The following is a 25180-nucleotide window of genomic DNA, read 5'->3' as shown; positions in this document are numbered from 1 at the left end:
ATGCATTACTCCAATCTCTACTTCTGTCTGTACATTGGCTTCTCCCCTCTGTGTGCCTTCTCCTATTTTGTCTCCCATTTCTCTATGCCTCTCTCTTATAAAGAAACACACGATTCCATTTAGGGCCCAACTGAATAACCCAGAATAATCTCCCTGTTTCAAGATCTGCAACTTACATATCTGCAAAGACCCTTTCTTTAAATATAGCCACGCTTAACATGTTCCAGGGATTAGGACATGGATATTTTTTGGGGGGGACCATTTTTAGCTTACCACATGCCTCATGTAACTTAAACTGCAAATGTTGGGGTTATTTTTGTGAAAATCATGCAAAATGCACCATTACCATTTAAAACCTAGGAATAACAATATCCATAACAAATCTGCTAAAGTATTTTATTCCTTTTGGATACTCCCTTAGTTGGCCATCAAGATTATAAAAATAATGGAGTATTTTGGCTTGACCAAGATGTCCCTCTGATCCTCTTAAGAAGGAGGTTGTGTGGTCTCGCTCAGGGACTGTCAGCCCTGCTCTCACCTCAGCAGGCTGGCAAAGTAAACATGTTTGCTTTTGGTCTGAAAGAATGTCCCCTCTCTAGAATCTTACTAGCTCCTAACATTATTATGCAATTCTTATTGCAAAACTTAAAGGCATGGTACAGTGCTCGTGAAGAATTGCCTAAAGATCACCTCTTTCAACACAGCTTACATTTTATCCTAGGACCAAGGCAGTTCATTGGAGAGACATGTACTTGGGCCTCCCTGTTTTGGCATGAGGCCAAGGGCTGTGCTGAAGGACATTAAGGCACGCCCCCATGGATGTATTGCAGAATCCACTGGTGCGATGTTAGGGAGGAAGCTGTGCCGTCCATCAGCGTACCCTTTACGAAGATCCACCGCAGAATGTTTCTCTCTGGACTTGGAGAGCAGCTTCTCTGATGAGCACAAATAATCTTAGAGTGTGTTGCTACTCCCTTTGTGTTGTGTCTACCCTGTACTCCATTCATCCCAAGCTCCATTCAGAGCCTGTGATTCAAACTTCCATGTGTTGGCCTTACTCTGGCTTTATTATATTTTCGCTTCTCCCTCTCTTTTTCACTTAAAATAGAGTAATAATAAATGATTCTAGCACATAAATGAATGTTTCAGGGTATCATTTCAAATCCTTTCTTCTAGGGTAAGGAAAAGTTTTAAGCTATACATACTACTTTTGAAAAATACGTGATTGAAATAGGAGCTGATCTATGCATTTTTGATGGAAAAATAAAGTGACCTCATATTTTCATGTCGCAGGGTGCTTAAAGCTAGACATGAACTGAAACTGGACCTCCTCTGTCTGGGGCATACCTCAGCATAGGCCTCAGCTCTTCCAGGGTGGCCAGTGGCATCATCCAAAAATACCAGCCATAAAAATAACCTTAAAAAAACTTAATTTTGCTGATAATTCATCCAAAAATATGGCTCCCTGCTACTTCAGAATCAAGAATTATAGCTACTTCTTCCTCCTTTATTTACCCTGTTAGATATTTGGGGTGCTCCTTGAGGAATGCATCATAATTTCTCCAGATAAGCAAGAACCAGAGAATACCTCATGGAGTGTTCCAGCACTTTTATCCCCCGTTGACTTATCTTGCCCTGGGCAACTGAGCTCTTCTTTACCACTCATTAAAATTACATAAAAATCCTTCTCTAAAGCTGTTCATTTGTCCTTTATCCCAAAAGCCACCTGTGAAATAGGCATCCTACATTTTCACACATGGCATTTAGAAGCAAGAAAATGGAGAATGCCAAATAAGGTGAGAAAAAAAGAAAATTCCTACTTCAGTTCCATTAAGAAAGGCAAATTTCCCACAAATAGTAGATGGCTTCATTTTGTAAAGTTAAACAAGATAGACACAGAAATCATTGCAGTGATTACATTTAGACACAGTGAACAACAACTTTGCTGCAGTAGTCTTTGGGGTTATTATGTTTTTATTGGCTGCTGAAGAGGGTAAGCCAACCTTGGCCTGGGAACCGTGGCTAACTCTAGTTACAGAAGTCTCCATGCTTCCTGGTAAATATGTGGGAAGCATATTCTTGTCCCATCCACTCCTATTTTGTATGTTTCTGTTGTTGCTTATTTACTTACAATCCCCCTATCCCTTCTTTGCAGCCAAGGTCTACTTGATAAAATAAAGCACATTACAGGAAAACTAGTGATCATTATGTCAAGTCTAATTCAAGTTCAGAGTAGAGAAAGAGAAATTTCCATGACAAACAAGTGGATGATTAAGTGAAGGTGTTATTAAATGATTATAAATGTTCGACCTGATAATTAGATGACAAATATGACTAAGATAAGAACTTCAATCTAGTGTCAAGTTATTTTTTTAACTGCAGTATCTAAAAACAAACACAAGTAATATTTCAAAATAACTGATAACACAAACCATATAATAGTCACCCAGAAAACTGTAGGTGCATGAAATTAACACCAAGGGAGAAGGATGTTAAACCCAATGTCACTTTGCCTAACAGGAACTACTCTAAGAGTAATGGACTAACTTATTTTTCCTTTTTGTATTGAGGTGCTATACAATTAAAAACGTTCACCTATATGGCATTTGACATAGCTGATACTTTAGAAAAAAATCTCATCTGATCTTTACAAAAACCAAGTGGGAAGATTACTTACTCTTCCCATTTTTTAAAAATGAAACTGAGGCTCAGAAAAGCCAAGTGTTTTATCCAAACACACACAACTAGCAAGTGGTGGTGGTAGACTGGCCCCAAGTCAGCTGGCCTATTAGTTCTACTTCTATTTGGCCACACAGCTGCTATTCTTCTCTTTCACTTGATTCATTTCATGTGGAATGCTGATGAGCTTGGGGAAAAATCCACACTATTCAAGGGCTGTTTCTCTTATTATTTTTTAACAGTTCAAGAGTAATGCCTGAATTTATTGAACAACTAACCCATTGCACATTTCTGCGCCAAACAAAAACATCAACATACCCTTTTACGAAGTTTTTCTGCAGCATCAAGTTCAGCTTTAATAGTCTTATCAAATTTATTTAATAGTTTAGGCTTCTTTTTCTTAACTGAAAGAAAAAAGAGGTTTTTATTTTGTATTTTTTTGTCTAAGAATAGTGAGGTACAAGTAATGAGAAACCTACCACTGCAGGAACAAGCACACTCCTGGCTCATCTCTTCCCACCCCCATCCTTGTAGGACAGTCAATAACTGCCAAGGGAGATAACACAGTCCTTACTTATATGCTCCAGGGTGTTCCTGGGAGCCCGGGTGGGTGGTGGGTGGGTACCCTGAAACTCACAGGGATACTGGCCTAGTTTCTGGAAGGAAAATGGTAGGTGTGATTTATGAACTCTTATGATCAACTTCTTGGCTAAGTCCAAAAGACTGCTTAAAATAACTTTTGGATATTTCTACAGTTTCTGATCAGATAAAGATAAAAATGGGAAGGTACTCTCCAAGGAGTCGACTAAAACAAAATTTCATAGTCTAGCACTCAAGGTCCTCCTATGTGCATCATGGATTTACCACTCCAGCTATATTCCATACTTCAGCCAAATAGGACCATTCTGTGTTCCCCAAATAAGCTCTGTGCCATTTCTGCTGCTACTTTCTCGAAGTTAAATGGCCTATTCCTTATCTTTGTCAATTGAAAAATGCTCATCCTTCAACAAGGAGCTCAAAACCCTTCTGCCTCCCTCACTGCATTCCCTGTCTGGATTGAAGTCCAGAGCCCTCTGCATATCACTCTTTTCATGGTCCTTCTCTCACATGATCTGTAGTATAATTATTTGTACACTTAGTCTTTTTCTAAACCATAAGCTCCTACAGAGAGGGGCACCATGTCTTGGCTGCAAACTGATTTGGTTCATGCTCACTTAGCATAAAGTCACATCCAGCACTGGGGGGGGAGGGGTCCTGCTAGCGTACACCTGGCATTGCCGGTGGGGTGGATGGATGCCACGTCCTTCCTGGAAGCCTGGAGCAGACCATCCTGTCTGAGGGCTCAGGAGAGTGAAAAGAGAGGGACACAGAAGGGTTCCAAATAGAGAAGAGAACTGGTGGTGGGACAGGAGGAGAAGTGGGTGAGAGAGAGCGAATGAGAACAAACAGAAGAGAACTTCCTCGATGTGCTGACACTGAACCTATACATCTAATTGCTTCTGTTCTCCCCTGTCACAGAGGAGGAGGAGCTCTCCTTCCTAAAGTCCCTCCCCTCCACACACTCACCTGTCCTCTGCCTCCTCCATCTCCTGGGTGTCTCCTCACTTCCTGGCTCTATTCTGAGCATCTATTGTCATTTAATAATGCTGAGGTCTTTGCCTTCCTAAAGCAAGACAAACCTCAGCCTGCCCTCCTCTACCTGCCATCCTCTCTTACCCTCCCCTCATTCCTGGCTGCCTCTCAACTCAAGGTGCTCTGGCTTCCTCACCCAGCACAGTGCACAAGCAAGTCTCTGGAAGAAAGGGTTTAGAGTTAGATGGCAGGGGTCTGAGTCCCGGCTCTGGGACTTCTAAGCTTTGTGACCTACGCCAAACTGCTACTAAGCTTTTCTGACTCCTACTTCCCTCATCTGTAAAAATGGGGCTAGTGTTTTTGAGAATTAATATTGCACATGAGTAAGTAGCACAGTGCTTGGCATATTTTAAGTGCTCCTTAACTCACAGCTAATGATGTCTATGTCCTTCTCTGCAGGCCCATTTGTTCCTTTTTCTCCTTATCCTACCTGACTGCTCTGTAGCATCTGGCATAGTTGACTCCTCCCTCCTTCCTGGAATGATTGCTCTTCTTGACCTCTGTGCTGCCCACTTTCCTAGTTTTCTTCCTTATTCTCTGGCCTCTCCATTTCCCCCTTGGCTCCTCTGTGGCTCCTGCTCTCCATTGATCCCTGGGATGTTGTGCTCTCTGGGTCAGTCCTCAGCCCTGTACAGGGCTTTCTTTAACAGTTTGATTTCCAAATGAGCTACATATTAACAGGTCAATTTTCTTTTGCATTACAAAAATCATAAATCCATGTGCTTAGGATTTATGATACAGATGCCTTAAGCTCAGTAGATAAGAAATCAAATGCACTATTGCTCACTACTCTATTCTTTCTCATATTTGCCCTCTTTCAGAGGATGGCGTCATATCCATCTGGTTGTCTAAATCACAAAACTGGTTAGAGATGGCAAACAAAATAGGGCAAAGAGGGAACATGTGGACTTGTCCAAACAAACACTGCATGGAATTACTACTATTTTTTTATTTTTATTTTTATTTTTTAGAATTCACTCTGTACCCATCTCCATACTGGGTGCTTTACATATAACTCCTTTTATTCTCTCAACCTCCCAGACACAGTGAATTTCACTTCACAGGCATGTCACTGAGGTTCCAAAAGGGTCAATCCCTTGGAACCTCCCCTCTCTCACCCACATAGGAGGAAAGGGACACACATTTCCAACTCAAATGGTTTGTTTCTGAAGAGAGGGGCATTTCCCAAAAACTCTTAGCCTCTTGCCTCTCCCCACAGGGAGGTGCTGTGACTTAACTGTTCATTGGGTTGTGTGGCTTGTGTGGCTCAGTCTTCCCCTATCTCTCTCTTCCTTTTAAGAACACATGTAGAATGCTGAGCTGACCACATTCTTACAGGGAGGCCCCCACAATGGGAAGCTAGACCTGAACCAAGCTGCCTGGAGTGGACAGGTATATCTAATCCTGAGATTTATTATTATTATTATTATTATGATGATGATGATGATTATAGGTTTTATTTATTTATTTATTCATGAGAGACAAAAAGAGAGAGACAGAGATATAGGCAGAGGGAGAAGCAGGCTCCCTCTGGGGAGCCTGATGCAGGCAGGACTCAATCCTAGGACCCTGGGATCACGCCCTGAGCCCAAGGCAGATGCTCAACCACTGAGCAACCCACATGCCCCACTGGGGTTCATTATTAATAAACTCATTATTCCTGCTTATCTAGACCCCATCCTTCAATTCAGTTGTCATCAGCAAGAAAGGTGACACTCTGATCACGTTTCCTTTATTTCACTCCTTGCACATTTTAAAAAACTGTTATACTCTTTTGTTTATTCCACCTTTCTTTTCTCCCCTCCCTGAACCCTCAGGATCCCTGTTGTTAAAAATATAAATAGCTGAAGCAGAGACTGACAAAATAGTGAATAATGGGCATTTTCAGCTGCATGTCATTATACATTAGCATATATGCTGACGATATGGAAAGCAAATTGATGTCTGACTAAGATGTGAATGCATGGTGGTGAGTTACTGGCTTGTCATCTCAGTACTGACTTATATCTCTCAATTGCTCTTTCTGGTTTTTCAGAAGTGTCTGTCGGCAGAATGCCAGCAGGACCAAGAAAGCCTGGCATGCACCTGACTACTGGGTGTCATTGCTAGGGATCGCTGGTTTTCCCATATCTGTCTCTCGTTTTACAAAGTTAACATGAGATTTAACTATAAGAAGAAAAACTATTGGCAGTTCAGGACATTCAACATAGTCAGCAGTGATATAATATGCTTGTTAAACAGTCATACACTCTAAATATTTTGATGTCAAGATATTTCACTATCATCACAAAAAAACAGACAAAATATTAAAAATCTTATATATTTCTTCTCATATATCTTTTTTAGTAGTTCCTATTTTCTTTTCTCTTTGAAATTCAAGTTTTGTCCTATCATGACTATTTTTATTTTTAAATGTATAAAAAGCCTAAGACAATTTTCCCAATTCTAAAAAACACAGAGCTCTTCCTTCTTGTTATAGGGAGGCACATGGCTAAGTCACAGAAACAACGGTAAGTTCTCGTGGTTAACGAAGAAACCAGGCTTCCCGGTGGTCTGGGCCCCAATTTTTTCATCTACAAATGAGTGACGTGGGCTGGCTGTGTTAAAACCTCTTTGAACTTGGAAATCCGGTGATTTTAATTTTCAGTTGATTGAAATCACATTAATCATCTTTCAAAGTAGACCTAGAAAGTACTGGAATGAATTGTTAATTTTGTTAAGCATGGAATTTTTTTTTAAAGAAATGGTTTAGATGGAAGTTATTCATGCTATATTAAACTTTGTATAAAAATAATCACTGCCATTGCAAGTATCTTATTTTTTTCCCAAAACCACAAAGGAAAAAAGTACATTTCAGCTGCATTTCAAATTCTCAGTTCCCTTGCCATGCCATGGTTGAAACATTAAGAGGAAATAAGAAGAAGAGGGACAATAAAGAATAATTAACAGTATAAGCTCTAGTAATACATAGATTATATTTTTAAAATGCTGATTCCCTTTCATTTCCACTTGGGCCACAAATGAAGATGTTTTTATGTTATGGTGTATGGGTCGAACTTGATCACCAACAAAAACAGAGAGAGGATATTTATATCACTCTATGTTCTTTTTCTTTCTTTCTTTTTTTTTTTTTAAAGATTTTATTTATTTATTCATGAGAGACACAGAGACATAGGCAGAAACACAGGCAGAGGAAGAAGCAGGCTCCCAGAGGGGAGCCTGATGTGGAACTCGATCTCAGGACCTCAGGATTACAAACTGAGCCAAAGGCAGATGCTCATCCACTGAGCCACCCAGGTGCCCTGTATTACTCTATGTTCTAAACCCACTGTATTAAAGAGAGTGATGAGGATGGCAATGTCTGCCACATGTAGACAGAAAAACAACAATTTCCTAACTAGTCTCCCTGCTTCCAATCTGTCCCCATGCTCTACACTGTCCATGTCTCCCACTCTTTATATATACCTATAGATCCCTGAACATACAACATAATAATGAAATTACTGAGAAAGCCATGCTAGCAATCCTGATCCTAGTTACCCACCCAAGAGAAATGAGAACATATATCAAATACAAAGACTTGTATGTGTGTATTCACTGTAGCACTGTTCACAGCAGCCAAAAAGTAGAAAAAACAAATGTCCATCAGCTGATGAACAGGCAATCTGTGACATAGTAATACAATGGACCACTACTCCACACTAGTCTATAATATGCGTAAGGTACCTCAAATGCATTATGTTAAGTAAAAGAGGCCAAATTCAAGAGATTACTGACTGGATGATTCCCTTTATAGAGCATTGTGGAAAAAGGAAAACTGCAAGGAAAGAAAACAGGTAAATGGTTCCAGAGGCTGGGAGTGGGGAAAGGGGTTCACTACAAAGGGTAAAAGAAACTTTGGGGGTTATAGAGTTCTATATCTTAATATAGATGGGTAAACTGTATATAGATGTCTATGTGTATGTCAAGACTCATCCCTGCACTGTTGGAATTTGTATGCTTTGGACTTAGCACATATAAATATGCCTCAATATTGCCTTAACAAAAACATTATAAGGAAGGGACAAGTCACATGATTCTCAATGAGAACTCTTACACATACAACCAGTATGAAAATCATTTGGGCACAAAAATAAAAAAATTTTTTAAAGTAGTCTTCATGCCCAGCGTGGACCCCAACATGGGGCTCGAACTCATGACCCTGAGATCAAGATCTGAGCTGAGACCAAGAATCAAACGTTCAACTGACTGAGCCACCCAGGAGCCCTGAAAATTTCATACGTTTAATATTAAAATTAGGGCAGCCTGGGTGGCTCAGCGGTTTAGCGCCTGCCTTCAGCCCAGGGTGTGATCCTGGAGGCCTGGGATAGAGTCCCATGTTGGGCTCCCTGCGTGGAGCCTGCTTCTCCCTCTGCCTGTGTCTCTGCCTCTCTCTCTCTCTGTGTCTCTATGAATGAATCAATAAAATCTTAAAAAAAAATTAAAATTAAAATTAAAACTAAATCTGACTTTGAACCTTACCATGAACCTTTGGGGAGGTAATTCAAACTCAACCATGCTTAAGAGGCTTCTCCTGCACAAAAACAAGGGGGAAAAAATGCTCTTCCAGGCCCAATAAGGCCCTTGATGACATCTATATATTCTTATTTAATATCGCAGCTAGCTTTTTTCTGAAAGAAGCTCTCTTCCTTGAAAATTCTGTCTCTCTTCCTTGAAAATTCTTTTCCCCCTGCAAGCATTCTACTCTTTTGCATAAAAATTATCTAAAAAAATTTTTGACTACTCTTGAACTACACCAAAATGTTGCTGTTCTTCAGTGTTTGTATGCAATGGAGAGAGCCCAAGGCCTTTAGATTAAGACCAACCTTCTTCACTGACTGGTTCATTCCTTCAACTATTTGCTAAAATGCCACTGTGTTCCAAGGACCATGCTGTGCTGGGATTTTGAAAGACCTTCCTCAAGGAGGCTAGTCTTATTGAGAAGAAAGATGTGAAAGGATAATTAACCTTTAGAGGAATGAGTTTAAGGATGGACAAGGAGTGGTGCCAATCTATTTGGGAGGAAGAAGGAAAGCTTCTCAGGGAAACTTAGAACTGAGGCATACACAGGTAGTGGTAGCATTATTCTAGGCAGAGGAAAGAGTATCTATTTGGTAATTCAGTCACAACTGGGGACTTGTACTTTCATCATTATTTTTCTTGTAAGTAAAAAGTCAAACATCTCCTTCTGTTGGACGCTAGTGTTTGGTACCATCTATGTGAATGTTCTTATTATGGGAGTCTATTTCCAAAGTTCTGGAAAGCTCAAGGAGGAGATATTGTTCAAGGGCTTGGGTACTGGGTTGCTCTCTCCCCATATCTGAGGATGCGGCCTCAGTGATGCTGAGCCTGTTTCAAGAGCCAGCAGAGGCCTGAAGTGCATGTTTAAGGAGTATAAGTTTTGCTGAGAGAGGATGTACACCCCAACTATAAAAGGGCAACAGCATAGCAAGAATTGGGCTTCTGTCAATATGCAAGACACAAAGTATACAACTGCAGCTCCCTACCCTAAACCAGATGAGGGATTCAAGACGCCAAGAGATGCCACACTGAGGGTCATGTCATCAGCTCCTGTCCTGGGATACCATTTTGCTTTTGATGCAATTTTGTGTGCAAATTAAGGACCTTAAACTAACTGTACCCTGAGACAGAGAAAATGGAATTTCTCCCATTAAGTCAAAACCCCCCAAATGCTTTATTTATTCAAAGGAGATAATGTCCATCTTGATCTATGTCACAGTTGTGTTTTCTGTAACCAGGTTTATGGCCTTTCACAAACTGGCCTCTAATTTCTGTTTTCCTCTCTTGTTCAGTACCTATAAAACACTTTCTGTTGCCTTTACATAGCTTCTCAAATACGGTGTGAACTTTGACACCTCTGTGAATCTTCTCCTGGTGTTTTCTTTGGAAAATACTTCTATTTGTACCAAAGAATACTTTGCACTTCAACTTTCAAGACCTAGTTTAAATGCCATTTCCTCTAGTTAGTCATCTAAGGCTTCATCATGAAAAAACAAAACAAAACAAAAAAACCCTTCTCTCCTGCACTCCTATACCATTTTGTTTCTAGAGATAGTAAACTTTTCTGGCTGTGTTTAAGTTGGTTGTATATTTAGCTGGCACAAGCTCACCCTCTCTCTCTTCCTACCAATCCTCCCCAACCCTTGCTGGATTGTTAGTTTGTGGGAGAAGGGAACTGTGTCTTCCTTGTAACTTATTCCCAGCATTGAGCACATGGCCTGTCCTACAGAGAAAGCCCTCAACAAATGTTTCTGAACATATGTAAGCATGAATGAATCAAGACATTCTGGAAGGGAATGGGACAATGTCAGATTTAACTTAGGCGTATCAGCTATTCAAAATAGATCAGCAAATTATAAGCCACCAGGAAGAGAATGAACTGAGAGTAGCTTGCTTTATAAAAAGAAGGTCTAATCCAAAAAGTGTCCATGGACAACAGTGGAGGGGGCAGTGGAAAAAGATGAGAAAAAGAAACAACGTTGGTGTAAGCCAATCCTCACTCAAAATATTATAGAAAACACTCATACTTAATTCCTATGTCTTATTCCATTTTAATTTTTCAGTATATTCAACAATTTAGAACAAAAATGGCAGGATGCCATTTATATTCTGCTCCAAGGTGGTCCCTTTAACACAAGTTTATATAGAGTTAAAAGCCATCAAAATCAGCAGATACAGGAAAAGCTCTTTATCTCCCCAACAGCTGCCTAAAAGAACTTAGATAGAGGACCCACCGTGGGAAGAGAGCTATCACCAAACATTCATTTATCAAACATTCGCTCTTTTTCATTTTCCCAAGAATTGCATTCCTTCCCTTGGAAGTCTCAGATCCTACCCCTTTCTCCTTTGTTCAAAATGACCCCCTGGTTGTCTGGAATTTCCATCTCTGTATGGATTTCTCACTGGAACAAAATTAAACTTGTCTGTCTCCTGTTAATCTGCCTCAACATCAAATCTGAGTCTCAATTCGGCTAGAAGGACTTTGAAGAGCAGAGGAAATTCTTCCTCCCTGACACAACTACCCAGTAAGTTAAGCTAATTTAGTAGAACATAAATTCACAAAGCATCTTGCATGTATGTTCTGAGTCACTGCTTAATGCCTTATCAAATTGTTTGCTGATAATAATAGTTGACATTTACTGAGCACTTACTCTGCTAGCCATGTGTGACTCACCTAGGCTGTGCAAACCGTAAACAGGAGGAGCCAAGATGGAGCTTGGTGTGATCTTGATTGCAATGTCTATGTTTTTGACATTTTGCTCTATATATCTCTAGCACCCAGTCCCAAAGTTAAGAAACTAGGGTGTTTCTAAGGGTTTTGAGAGTGATTGTAGGGTACGATTAAGTATTGGTATAAGTACTATACTGCTGTCAGGAAGAATTCCTGTTCCCTTCAAGGTCCTTCTAGTTGGACTAAGAATGAAATTGACACGAGACAGATTAACAGATTTTCAAATTTAACTTCGTACAAGGAATCTACACAGATACGGAAATTCCAAAGACACGCAAAAAGAGGTATCTATGCCATACTGAACTAAGGAGAAGGAGTCTGAGACTTCACAGGAAGGAATGCAATTCACAGGGCAGTAAGAAGAGGAACAAATATATCTGGTCATTTGATGTTTGCCCTGCCAAACGAATGGGTCACTCAGACAATATTCACTTCTGGTAATAACTCTTAATCCAAGAAAGACCCCCCCCAATTTAGACACTTTTATGTAGTTAAGAGAAGGGCAAAGGTGTGTCTTGAGCCCACAGGGTCTAGATTACCTTCAGGGTAAAATAATCTTCAGGTCTAAGTGGCCCATCTTGGGGCAGCTTGCTCTTGGCTGCTACATTGTGTAAAGGACTAAGCTGAATCTGGTACTGCTTGTCTCAAAGGATGAAGGCATTTAAATAACCACAGTAATTTTCCTCTTGTGTTTCAAAGATCCAGGGTTTACACATTATGCAGATGCCCTGGCTTAGGACATCACAGTGTAGAGTCTAGAAGACAGCATGTGAGCCTCAATTCTGCCCTTAGGTGATTTGCTTAATTTTGCTTCCTTGAAATTGGTATAATATCTGACGCTCACCTACCAAACATAAAGGAGCAGAAAACAGTAATATAAATGTTAATAATGACATCTATCTATAATACCTTATTTATACGTATCTTAAAATTCTGTTGCTTAATGAAATGGGAGATGCGTATGACATATCTTTGTAGGGGCAAAAGGAAGGCCACCCCAAGATGGACCACTTTGGCATGAAGATTATTTCAGAGGTAAAAGCAATCAAAACCCAGCAGATTCAGGAAAAGGTCTTTACCACACTCTCAACTGCCTAAATTTACATTGCAAAGGAAAGCCTGCACCAGGAAGAGAGCTATTAAGAGATGCTTCTTATCTGAGGTTATTTGCATAATAGGGCAGCCTTTGTTTCCTAAATATTTCCTCTCACCTTCCAGTTAATGGTCTACATCCCCCTTTTATCCTTAGACCCTTATCTTGGGTGGGTCTTAGTTCCTTAGCTCAGGATGTTCTATAAGCCTCATGTTATCTGTCAGTGGAGTTTCATATCTGTGGATACCCTGCATGTATAACACCATATGTGATTTTCTCCTGTTAATCTGTATCATGTCAATTTCATTCTTAGTCCTGCTGGAAGAACCTTGGAGAGAGGAAAATTTGCTCATCTCCAACACCTTATTAGCAAATGGTTTGAAGAATTATTTTGTTTATTATTTTTAAGATATCAGATTTGCTCTACAGTCAGCCATTTCCCTGACAGAGATTTTGGGCAACTAGTAACTCTGCCACGCTGTATCTGTATCTGGTTTGTTATTTTCTGAATCAACAAAGGACTAAGGACTTATAGGGCCATACTTCCCTTGCCACCCATACCCTGTTAGGTGTCTCAAAGTAGAATGACATAAAATATGAAAGCATAAAAACCCTTTTTGTTATAGGTATCCAAAGGAGGGGTATGAGAACAAATAATCTAAACAGCAAAATAATTTTAAGGGAAGGAAGAATAAGACCAAAATAAGACATTGAAGAAAAATGTGCCCACTATCTGAAGCAGCCTGAAGCTAAAATAATCACATAATGCTTTATTGCAATATTATTCATGTTAATTAACAATTAACCTAAGACAGACTCCATTACATATTTTAATCTTCCTGTGTTAGAATTGGAAGTTAATTTTGCTTTTCTTTTTAAAATCAATGCTAGATTTCAACATAAGAAAAAAAAAGTCTCTAAATTTATCTGGTATTGAGGTAAATCTAAAAATAAAGGCAAATGATTTTAAAAAAAAGGAAACAAAAGAGCAAAACATTCAAGACTTGAAGAATCCAGGACTAAGATTTTTAAAGGAATTCTTTCTGTCAGGTATAGAGAAAACAAGCCTGTATGTTCACATTTACACATGTTTCTTCAAGGCATAGGCAGGGGAGGAGGATGGGAGCACTCAGTTCTTTCTCTTTTATTTAAAAGTGTGAATTGTTTCAAGTATTTTAGAGGAGAAATTTTGCCACTCCAAGATATGCCTCTTTGGCATACTGAGTATTTTAGGCTGGTTATTTTTAAGAGATTGCAGACACAAAAGAAACTCTGAGTATTGAGCAGAAGTTACCCTTTTGTAAGAGACATTTACATTTATAAGGGAGATATCCTTTTTTTTTTTAAATTTTTTTTTTAACTGGGCTGGGGGCGGGAGGGAGAGAGAGAATCCTAAGCAGGCTCCATGCTTAGCATGGAACAAGAGAGAGATCTATTTTTAAGGATCTCTCTCTCTCTCTCTCTCTGTCTTTAAGTGTGCCTTTCCCTCTCAGGAAGGAGGGGTCAATCGGCAGAAACTCTTATCAAAGGAGAAAGCCTGGACTTAAGTCTGCCTAACAACCTTACTACATTTGTTTACTGTGTTTCTCCTACTAAGCTCCCATCACTGGCTCCCCAGGCTCACTGCCTTTCACCTTTAGCTGAAGAGGATATTTAAGGTGATGGCTTCTGCCATTATGAAGAGTTACTCAGTTTTCCTGGGTCTCTCCTGTGCATACAGAAGCTATACGTGTTGTTAAACTTTTGTTTTTCTCCTGGTTATCCATCTTATGTCAGTTTGATTATTAGGCCAGACAAATAACCGGAAAGGGAAGAAGAGAAAACTTTTCTACCCCTACAGTATTTGGTTGCTTTGCTTCACAGTGGGGTCTGCAAGAGATCGGCTATATCAAGAGAGAGAGTCCTGTTCTTTGTTATTGAAAAACCCAATCAACATACAGCCATGGAAGTGCTTCTGGCAGGAGTCTTTGTATTATCACTGTGAGAAAGGAAAATTAATGTATTTGATCCAAAATGAACCCCCCCTGAGCCTGCCTCCTCTAATACTATCTACCTTGTAGGTCTATAGCACTGGGAGAAGAGGTAAATCTGGGCAACTCCAGGCAGATTCTCTTACCTGCTGACCTTCACTGCATATGGGAGGGAAAAGGGGTGGTGCATCCTTCCTTTGCCTCCTACAGCTAAGGAATAATGGACTCTTCTTCTCCTTAGAAGTAAATATCAACTATATAGCAGCAGGAGTTCAATATTCAAGGCTTAAACCGAATAGTTAACATAAATATTTTTCATCTGAGAGACACTAAGTAATACAACACAGTAAACATTATATAAAGGCCAGTTGTTTTCATCTGCCCCCTCTATTGAAATAATGTGGGATTCCACTGGGAGCATTCAGTAGAGCCAGCAAGTATTCCAGTTTATTAAATGTAGTCTGCTATCTCCCCATAGAGTTATTTTAATAAATTATACATCACTCCCTTTCTAGACTAATAATCCTTTAACAGATGTGACCCCATATGTTAAATTAGAAATTTCAGAGACGCTAAGTGATGTGTTTTCTATACATAAAAGAAACCCCTTCAGTGCCAAGGCAGTCCACACGCTTACCAACAGCTGCTTCAGACACTATGAATTTCATCTCCATGTGCACTGTTCCATGAGAGGATAGCCACCTTTCCCGAACTTTATTTTAGTTACAGTTCTAACAATCTTGCTCTTCTGATTCTTGAGCCCTTAACTCACTTTAAGTAAGACATTAGAAGGAGAGAATAAGGGTTGCTTGAGTCAGAGGTACACTCAGTGGCAAAAAATTAAAGATGACAGGAAGTCAGAAAGACAGAAAAACCAACAGAAATTAGCCTATTTCAATATTGACCAGACAGTGTAGAGGTAAATGGTGCTATGCACTTCAAGAGCCCCAAAATGCATCACTGCATAGTAAGTGATGTTTATTAAAATGGGAATCATAGTCTCCAATCACCAAGGAAAGTTAAATTTTGCATAGCGTATGATTTTAGAAGGTAGAGTTGCATAAAAAGTATTTTAGAAAAGTGTATGTACCAAATTTTAAAATTTTGTTTAAATGGTTTTTAAAGGTATTTAAGTCCTTTAAAAAATATGTTTCTATGGGGGCACCTGGGTGGCTTGGATGAGTGTCTGACTCTTGATTTTGGCTCAGGTTGTTATCTCAGCATTGTGAGATAGAGCCTTGCATCAAGCTCTGCACTGAGCATGAAGCCTGCTTAAGATTCTCTCTTTTCTTCTCCCTCTTCCCCTCCCCCCCTTGTTTGTGCTCTCTCTTTCTAAAAAAACCAAATAATTAAAAAATTAAAAAATATGTTCCTATGACATATTGATTTCCCAGTAATGTTAAATAAAGCAATAATTTCCAAGCCTGGCTGTACCACAGTACCACCAGGGGAACTTGAAACAAATAGACATTCCCAAGCACCAAGGGAGGGAGTGTGGCAAAGATGAGATAAGCAACTATATTTAAAAAAAAAAATAAATAAAAAATAAATAAATAAACAGAAAAAAACATAGTTACAGGTAATTCTGCTCTGCAACATTGCAGATATATCTAAATGTTAGTACATATATATAAATGAATAATTTAGGTATTTGGAAGGTTAGTTTCTAATGCTACCTTATTTTTTTGATAAGCAGATGTCAACATATGATTGTGTTTATCAGTATTAATATTGGCTGGTTATGATTAGTATATCTTTTAAGACCCAAGTTACATTTGGTTCATATTTCTTAGACATTATGTGAGATGTCACCAAACCCAAGTGGAAATCTCTAAATATCATTCAATCACTGTAATAAATACCAAGAGTGTTTTGATAATTTCTTTATATGTGAAGAAAATAAAAACCTGATATTATAGAATTTATTAATTTTGGCTTATAGGAGTGGTAGTCAACATAAGATGACCACAAATTTTCAACAAGCAATCCAACTGTAAAGATCTGGATCTCCAGGAAGGAGAAACAGCTGAGTTTTTTGAAGGATGGCAGATAGAGTGATAGATAAACTATTTCTAATATTTTAACTAATTGAAAATCCATGTTTAATTGACTGAATTTTCATTTCAGACAAATGTGAATATGTATCAGTAACAGAGAATATAATTTAATATATTGAAAAAGCCACTGCCTTTCTGAAATAGAAGTAGTAGAAATAACAATAAAGAAGGGGAGCTTATTCTTAAATATTAAGGTTGAGTGCATATATTAAAAACAAAATCAAATTTCTAAAAATTTTCATATCATGTACGAAACAATGGTTTATGAGTTAGTTTACACTGGACAATGAAAGGTAGTAATTCCTAAAAAAAAAAAAAAAAAGAAAAAAAAAAAAGAAAGGTAGTAATTCCTGAGAGACAGGAATCAAATTTTTCAAAACCAGTGATAGAAAGAAAACTCTAAATGTAGATAGGGGAGAACAGACATGCAACATATAGGGAATGAGAAAGAAGGATGATAGCAGACTTATTAGGAAAAAATGGAAGGGAAAAGAGAATGGGGGAAAAAAAAAGGAAAAGAGAATGGAGCAATGTTTTCTTTTACAGTTGACCCTTTAACAACATGGTTTGAACTGTGTGGATCCACTTATATGTGAATTTTTTTAGAATATAGTGCCCTAAATGTATTTTATCTTATGGCTTTTTTTTAAATGATATTTTATTTTGTTTAGTTTACTTTCTTGTAAGAATACAGTATATAACATATATAATGTACAAAATACGTGTGTGTGTTGTTGTTTTTTTAAGATTTTATTTATTTACTCATGAGAGACACAGAGAGAGAAGTAGAGATATAGACAGAGGGAGAAGCAGGCTCCTCACAGGGAGTCGGATATGGGACTCAATCCCCAGACAGAGATCATGCCCTGAGCCAAAGGCAGATGCTCAACTGCTGAGTCACCCAGGCATCCCTACAAAATATGTGTTAAATGACTGCTTATGTTATCAGTAAGGTTTCTGACCAGGCTATTAGTAGTTAAGTTTTTGAGGAGTCAAAAGTTATAATGGATTTTTGACTGTGCAGAGAGCTCAGTGCCCCCAACCCCTGCATTTTTTGAAGGTCAGCAGTAGTAACAGAAAAGAAAAAGTCAACTGAGGAATTCTATACCCAGCAAAACTATCTCAAAATAAGGGTGAAATAAAGTCTTTTTAGATATATAAAAAATTAAAGAATTCACCAACTGGCCTGCACTATAAAATATATTACATGACATCCTTCAAACAGAAGAAAATTGATAATAGATGGGCATATAGATGTATACAGAAAAAAGAAAAGACTGATAATGGTAAGTACACGGCTTACTATACATTTTCTTTCTTATTACTTAAATCTCTTTAAGATCATTGTTTTATCTATGTTTTAAGGGTTTTCTTTCTTTCTTTCTTTCTTTCTTTTTTTTTTTTTTTTTTTTTTTTGAGAGACAGAGAAAGAGTGTAAGCAGGGGACGGACAGAAGGAGAGCAAAAGAGAGGAACCTTAGCAGATTACATGCTCAGTGAAGAGGCAGATGCAGGACTCAATCTCACAATCCTGAGATCATGACCTGAACTGAAACCAAGAGTCAGGCCCTTAACCCACTGAGGTATCCAGGCACTCCAAAAGGTAATTGTTTTAAATAAATAAAATAGTTGTTTAGATAAATAACAATGTAATTTAGAATTTAAAATAATAGTAATGTATACAAAAACAAGAACACAAATTCAGAGGGGAGAGTGGAAGTATATATTGTAAGGTTCTATACAGTATATGTGAAAAAGTATAATATCACTTGGAAGCAGACTCATAAGTTAAGGATGTATGCTATAAGCCCTAAAACAATCACTAAAGAAATAAGAGTTATACCTAAAAACACAACAGAATAGATAAAATCAAATTGTAAAAATTATTCAATTACTCCAAAAGAAGGAAGAGAGACAAAAAATTGGCACAAATAGATGTGACAGATAGAAAACATACAGCAAGAAACAGATTTAAGCCTAATCAAATCAGTAAGCACATTAAATATAGATATCCCAATTAGAAGCCAAAGTACTTCAGCTTCAATGAAAAACCATGACCTAACTATATGCTGACTATAAAAAAATGCACTTCAAATATAAAAACACAAACAAGTGAAAAGCCAATGGAAGGAAAATGGCATGCCATTCTAATAATACCAAAATAAAGCTAGAGTGCCTATATTAATGTTCAAGTAGATTTGTGTTCAAAGAATATAATCCATGGCAAAGAAGGTTATTCCATAACAATAAAGAGTCAATTCATTAAAGGAATATAATAATCTAAATGTTTATTCAGCTAGTAACAGAGCTTCAGAATCCATGATTCCAAAACACACAGAACTGTAGAGTACAAGTAGAAAAATCCACAAATCTATCAGAGATTTTCATACTGCTCATTCAATAACTGATAGAACAGGTAGAGAGAATGTCAGCAAAGATATAGATTTGAATAAGTGTATGAACCAATCTACCAAACTGATATTTCTAGAGCACTCCCCTCCAACAACAGGAGAATACACATTTTTGAAAGTGCACACAGAACATTTTTCAAGCTTCCACCTTAAAGAAACTAGAAAAAGATGGGCAAATTAAACCTAAAGTACTAGAACTAAGAAAACAGTAAAGATCAGAGCAGATATCAGTAGCTTACAAAGTAGAAAAATAATAAAGTCAATAAAATTAAAGCTGATTCTAAGAGAAGATAAACTGACAAAACCTTAGCCAGATTGATTTTTAAAAAGAGAAGAAAAAATCATAAATAATGAATGTTAGGAATGAGTAATATCACTACAGATTCGACAATTATTAAAAAGATAATTAGAGAATATTATGAACAATGTCATGCCAATTAATTCAACAAATTAGGTGAAATACACATAATTCTTAGAAGATAGAAGCTACTAAAGGTTACTTGAAGATAAATAAATATAACTTGAATATCCTGAATCAATCAAAGAAACTGAATTTGTAATTACAAACATTCCCATAGAGAAAACTCTACGTTTAGGCATCTTCACTGGTAAGTTCTACCAAACATTTGAGGAAGAAATAATACATAATACAAAAGTTCTTGACAATGAGGAATTGCTACCCAACTCATTCTATGAGGTCAACATTATTATGAAACCCAAACCAGGTAAAGACATTACATGAAAAAAAAAAAAAAAAAGATGCTCATGTGCATCATGAGCACAGATTTAAAAGCTTCTAAACAAAATTTCACAAATTAAACCCAACAACATATATAAAAGGTAATGCATCATAAGATTTATCTCAGAAATACACATAGTTGGTTTTATATATGAAAATTAACCAGTGCAATCTATGTTAATATAACAAAAACAAAAAAAGAACATACAATCATTTTATTAGACAGAAAAACAGTCTTTAACTGAATCCAAAACCCATTCTTGATTAAAAAAAAAAAAACAACTCTTGACAATGTAGAAATAGAAGGAAACTTTCTCAATCTAATAAACAGTATCTATGAAAAATCTACATCTGTTATCAACTTATTGATGAAAGAGTGATTTTTTCCCCCCTAAGATCAGGAACAAGATAAAGATACCTACTCTCATAACTCTGTTATACATTCTACTGGAGATTCTAGCCACTGAATCAGGAAAGAAAAAGAAAAGAGAAAGCATATTGTTTAGAAGCAAATAAAATTGTCTTTATTTATTTTTTAAAGATTTTATTTATTTATTCATGAGAGACAGAGACTGAGAGAGAGGCAGAGACACAGGCAGAGACAGAGCAGGCTCCAAGCAGGGAGCCCGACGTGGGACTCAATCCCTAAAATTGTCTTTATTTGGAGATGACATAAATATCTTTGTAGAAAATCTGATATAAACTATGGAAAGCTACTAGAATGTCTAAGTCAGTTTAGCAAGGCTCCAGGATATAAGATCAATATAGAAAAAGCAATTTTTCCCCCATAGACTAGTAACAAACAACAGACCACTGAAGTTATAAAGTAACACCACTTTTAATCACATCCAAAAATATGATATATTTAGGGACAAATCTGACAAGTTGTAGAAGACCTGAACATGAAAACTATAAAACAAAATAATGCCAAGAGAAAAGTTAAAAGACCTTAAGTGGAGAGACATCCCCTATTAATAGCTTACCAAAGTGAACACAGTAAAGACATCAATTTTCCCCAAATTAATATATAAATTCTGTATGAGAGCAAAATCTCAGCAGCCTTTTTTATTTGGTGGAAATTGACAAACTTACTCTAAGATGTATATGGAAAAAGAAAGGACTTTCACTCTAGCCAAAACAACTGAGAAAAAGAACAATGTTTGAAGACCTTATTCCTCCAATATTTTTTTTAAATATCTTGTGATTTCAAGCTTTATAAAGCTACAGCAATCCATACAGTGTGGCACTGGCACAGAGACAAACAGATCACTGGGACTGAAGAGAGTCCAAAAATGGACCCATACATATATGGACATTTTCAACAAAACCACAAAGGAAATTCAGAGGAATAAAATAATATTTTCAGCAAATTCTGCCAACATAATTAAATATCCATATTTTGAAAGTGAACTGCCATTTATACCTTTACCATAAACAAAAATAAAAAATATAACATATAAAACATAATATAATGGTTCTAGGAAAAATGATAAGAGAAAATATTTGTGACCTTGGATTAGGCAAAGATCTCTTAAGGCATGACTCCAAGAACACCATCCAGAAAAGGGCATATTCATAAACTAGACCTCATTAAAATTTAAAATTTAAAATTCAGCCTTTGACTGAATCCAAAACCCATTCCTGATAAAACAACAACAACAACAAAAACCTTCTTGACAATGTAGAAATAGAAAGAAAACTTTCTCAATTTGATAAACATTTGATAAATGAAAAATCTACATTTGTCATTAATTTATTGATAAATAGCTACTTTTAAGAAAATGAAAAGACAACCCAGAGGATGTCAGAAAATATATGTAATTTACATAAGTAAGTTATGTAAAATATAATAAATGTGATAAAAGTGCTATAAAAATAATAATAAATAACTCTCAAAACTCAAGGAATGACAAACAACCCAATAAAAAAAGTAGGAGCAAGAGATTTGAACAAATACTTCACCAAAGAATAGATAAGAATGAGAACGAAGATCATGAAAAGATGCTCCATGTCATTTGTCACTAAAGAAATACAAATTAAGACCCAAATGACATACCAGTATACACCTTTTAGAATGGCTAAAATTGAAAAGATTGACTATACAAATTGTTGGTAAGGATGTGGAAGAACTAGAACTCTTATACATTCCTGGTGAAATGTAAAATAACTGTAAATCCACTTGGAAAATAGTTTAAGAATTTCTTAAAAAGTTAAACATAGAGCTACCACAGAATCCAACTGTTCCAATTCGGTGTACTTACCCAAGGGAAATGAAAGCATGTATTCACAAAACGACTTGTACATCAATGTTCACAGCAGATTTATTTGTAATACCCCCAAAATGGAAACAATCTAAATGTCCAACAACAGGTGAACAGATACACCAACTATTATACCAATAAAATGGATGTTGTTCATTGATAAAAAGAAATGACATGGATGAGTGTCAATTTAATTGTTAAATGAAAGCAGCCAGACATAAAAAAGGGCATGTATTATATGACTCCACTTATATAAACTTCTAGAAAATGTAAACTGCATGGAGAGGAAGGGACCTAAGTGGATGGGGATGGAAGAAGAGGGTAAGCTTACAGGAAGAAGAGGGTAAGCTATAGAGGGGTACAGGGAAACTTTTGATATCATTGGATGTGATCTTGAAGGTTTCATGGCCACATTTACGTGGATACTTAACAAATTGTTGGTCTTACAAGAAGTTTATCTACGTTAACTATCTCAGTAGAGCTATTATAATAAGCATATACAAACCCAACCACAAAAGTCTAATCATATCTAAAAAGAAATTAACAATAATTCCTGAATATCTGAATTTCACTGGATAGTCAGTATTTACATTTCCCAATCTTATGAACTTAAATTATTAGAGTTTGTTATTCTGAAATGGGATCCAAACAAGATCCAAAGATTACAATTGGTTTTGTCTCGAACAAATGGGTCAGAACTTCCCCTAGTATCTTAACATGTGTTGATTGCCCAGTAAGAAATACTGAACAGCCGAGTGTCAAGAATATTTTGGGAAATTCATAACTATTATCCAGTAGTTCTATAGAAAAAAAACCCAACCTAGAATCTGACATTCTATTCTGATTTGTTAATCTGTATTTCTCCACTGCATGAATTTGGTTATTATGGATTTTTCAGAGGAATATGTCTCTCAGTTCTCAAATCATTCTGGAGAAACATTTATGGATTACCTGACAAAGTATTATGCTGGTCAATGTAGGGGATACAAAGGTGAATAGAACAAAGTCCTGCTTATAGCAGATCAAAAGTCTATGTCTCCTCCTTGCCAAATTTGTAGGTTAAAATCTCAACCCCCAAGGCAATGTCATTACAAAGTAGGGCCTTTGGGTAGTGATGAATTCAGGAGGGCAGAGCCTTCATGAATGGGATTAGTACTTTATAAAAGAGACCCCCCCACACACACACAAAAATAAAAATAATAAAAAAAAGAGACCCCACAGCGCTCCCTAGTCCCTTCCATGTTGTGAGGACACAGTGAGAAGGCACCATCCATGAACCACATACCAAATCTGCCAGGCACCATCCATGAACCACATACCAAATCTGCCAGTTCAAGATGATCTTGAACTCCCCCATCTCTAGAGCTGTGAGAAATCCGTTTCTGCTAAGCCACCCAGCTTATGGCATTTTTTGCTACAGCAGCTCAAAGGGACTAAGACAAGTCTCTATCCTCAAATAATTTAGATCTGGGTAGGGAGGGGGTGGTGGCAGTAAATTAATGACTAGAACAGAAGGTTGAAAATTACCAGGCAAAATAAGAATCATAAAATGCTTCAGGAACAAAAAAAGCAAGCCATTACCTCTAATTGGAACAATAAGGTAAGCATTAAGGAAGAATGTAGTGTTTGAGCCGCTTTTTTAAGCATACATCTAATTTGGAATGAGGCAGAGGCAGGCAAAAACCTTCCAAAGAGGAAAATACAAAGATGGAAATGTGAAAAACACAGCTCAGTACTGAAAAGTCAGGTAGAACCACAGAGGGTCCTGGCTTAGGAATAGTGAGGGTCAAAGCTATGGAAGGGGCTCAGAGTCAGATTATGGAATTTCTTGCACAGTATTCTGAGAGATTTAGCCTTTATTCCACAGGCAATGCGATATTAGTGGTGGTTTTATTTTATTTTTTTAGAGAGAGAGGGCATGCATCAAGGGGGACGGAAAGGGAGAGAGAGAATTCTTAAGTAGACACCCCCTTAGCCCCCTTGAGGGCAGACTCCAACATGGGGCTTGATTTCAGGACCCTGAGATCATGACCTGATCCAAAACTAAGAGTCAGATGCTAACCGACTGTGCCACCTAGGGGCCCTTACTGATGGTTTAATGAGTGACAGCAAATAACCTATGTTTTAGGAACATGAGTATAAACAAGTGGAAAGGCAAAGAGCAGAAATACGAGCTGACCTCAGGAGTGGGAGGAGAAGTTGTCTCAGGGCTGAGGGAATGGCAAAGCAGGGAGAGAGTTAAATAACTGGCTAAATTAAATGTTGAAATTTTAGGGGGAAAAAGGTTTGAACAAAAAACTCAGGAATAATTAAATCTGAAATGATCGAAGAACAAAACGACGACCATTTCTTATTAATAAAAGTTACATTCAGACAAATCTGTTTTCATGTTAATGAAAATACATATGTTAATTTCATTACATGTTATAGATTTTCACTTTTTTTTTTTAACACAACACACTACTGATCATACTGTCACTTAGAGAGAAGGTGGTGACATTCTAAAACGGCACAGATTACTGTCAGCCCCAAAGATATGATATATGTTGTGATTCTTTTTATGAATAATGTGCAGTTTATTTTTATGCAACAGCACACCACATGTTTTGGTTTTTAACAGATGGCAAACTCTTTTTACCAGGGTTTTAAACTTGCACACTGGGAATGAAAACTATTTATACAGTAAACACTTTAGCTGATCCTATCTTTGGACAAGTTTAATTAAAGAATGAGATACCAATAGCACAATCAAGCGGACTCACGGGAGGAAGCAAGAACTTGCTTCCTTGCTGAATACATTATTTTACCCCAGCAATTTAAAACATCCATAGAAATAAATGGCATGATGGAGTTTTATAATACATCCCTTAAGCATTTAGCTTTTTTTTTGGTAGTTGTTTTCAAACCCAGTGTTAATAAAGCTTTAACACCCAAGGTAGAAGAAAAGCATAACTTACTCTTTAATGAGATGCCACGACAAGCATTGTTCAAATAGCTCTCCAATACCCTCACACCTCATTCAGCTTGTAGATGCTCGTTTCCTACATA

The 25180-nt window shown here is 37.3% G+C and overlaps 1 protein-coding gene across 9 annotated transcripts in view; it reads right to left on the bottom strand.

Annotated features, from left to right (window-relative positions):
- ASPH (aspartate beta-hydroxylase) overlaps positions 1-25180 on the bottom strand; it is a 212528-nt gene that overhangs the window by 71326 nt on the left and 116022 nt on the right. For all 9 annotated transcript variants that reach the window (XM_072734661.1, XM_072734664.1, XM_072734662.1 and 6 more), the window contains one exon: positions 2998-3083. In XM_072734661.1, the coding sequence (XP_072590762.1) occupies positions 2998-3083 (86 nt within the window). The remainder of the gene's footprint in view (positions 1-2997; positions 3084-25180) is intronic.

Source organism: Vulpes vulpes, chromosome 13 (genome assembly GCF_048418805.1).
Source record: "Vulpes vulpes isolate BD-2025 chromosome 13, VulVul3, whole genome shotgun sequence".
NCBI classification, from domain to species: domain Eukaryota; kingdom Metazoa; phylum Chordata; class Mammalia; order Carnivora; family Canidae; genus Vulpes; species Vulpes vulpes.
Note: the sequence above shows the minus strand (reverse complement) of the source record. Positions and strands in the feature narration are given on the sequence as shown.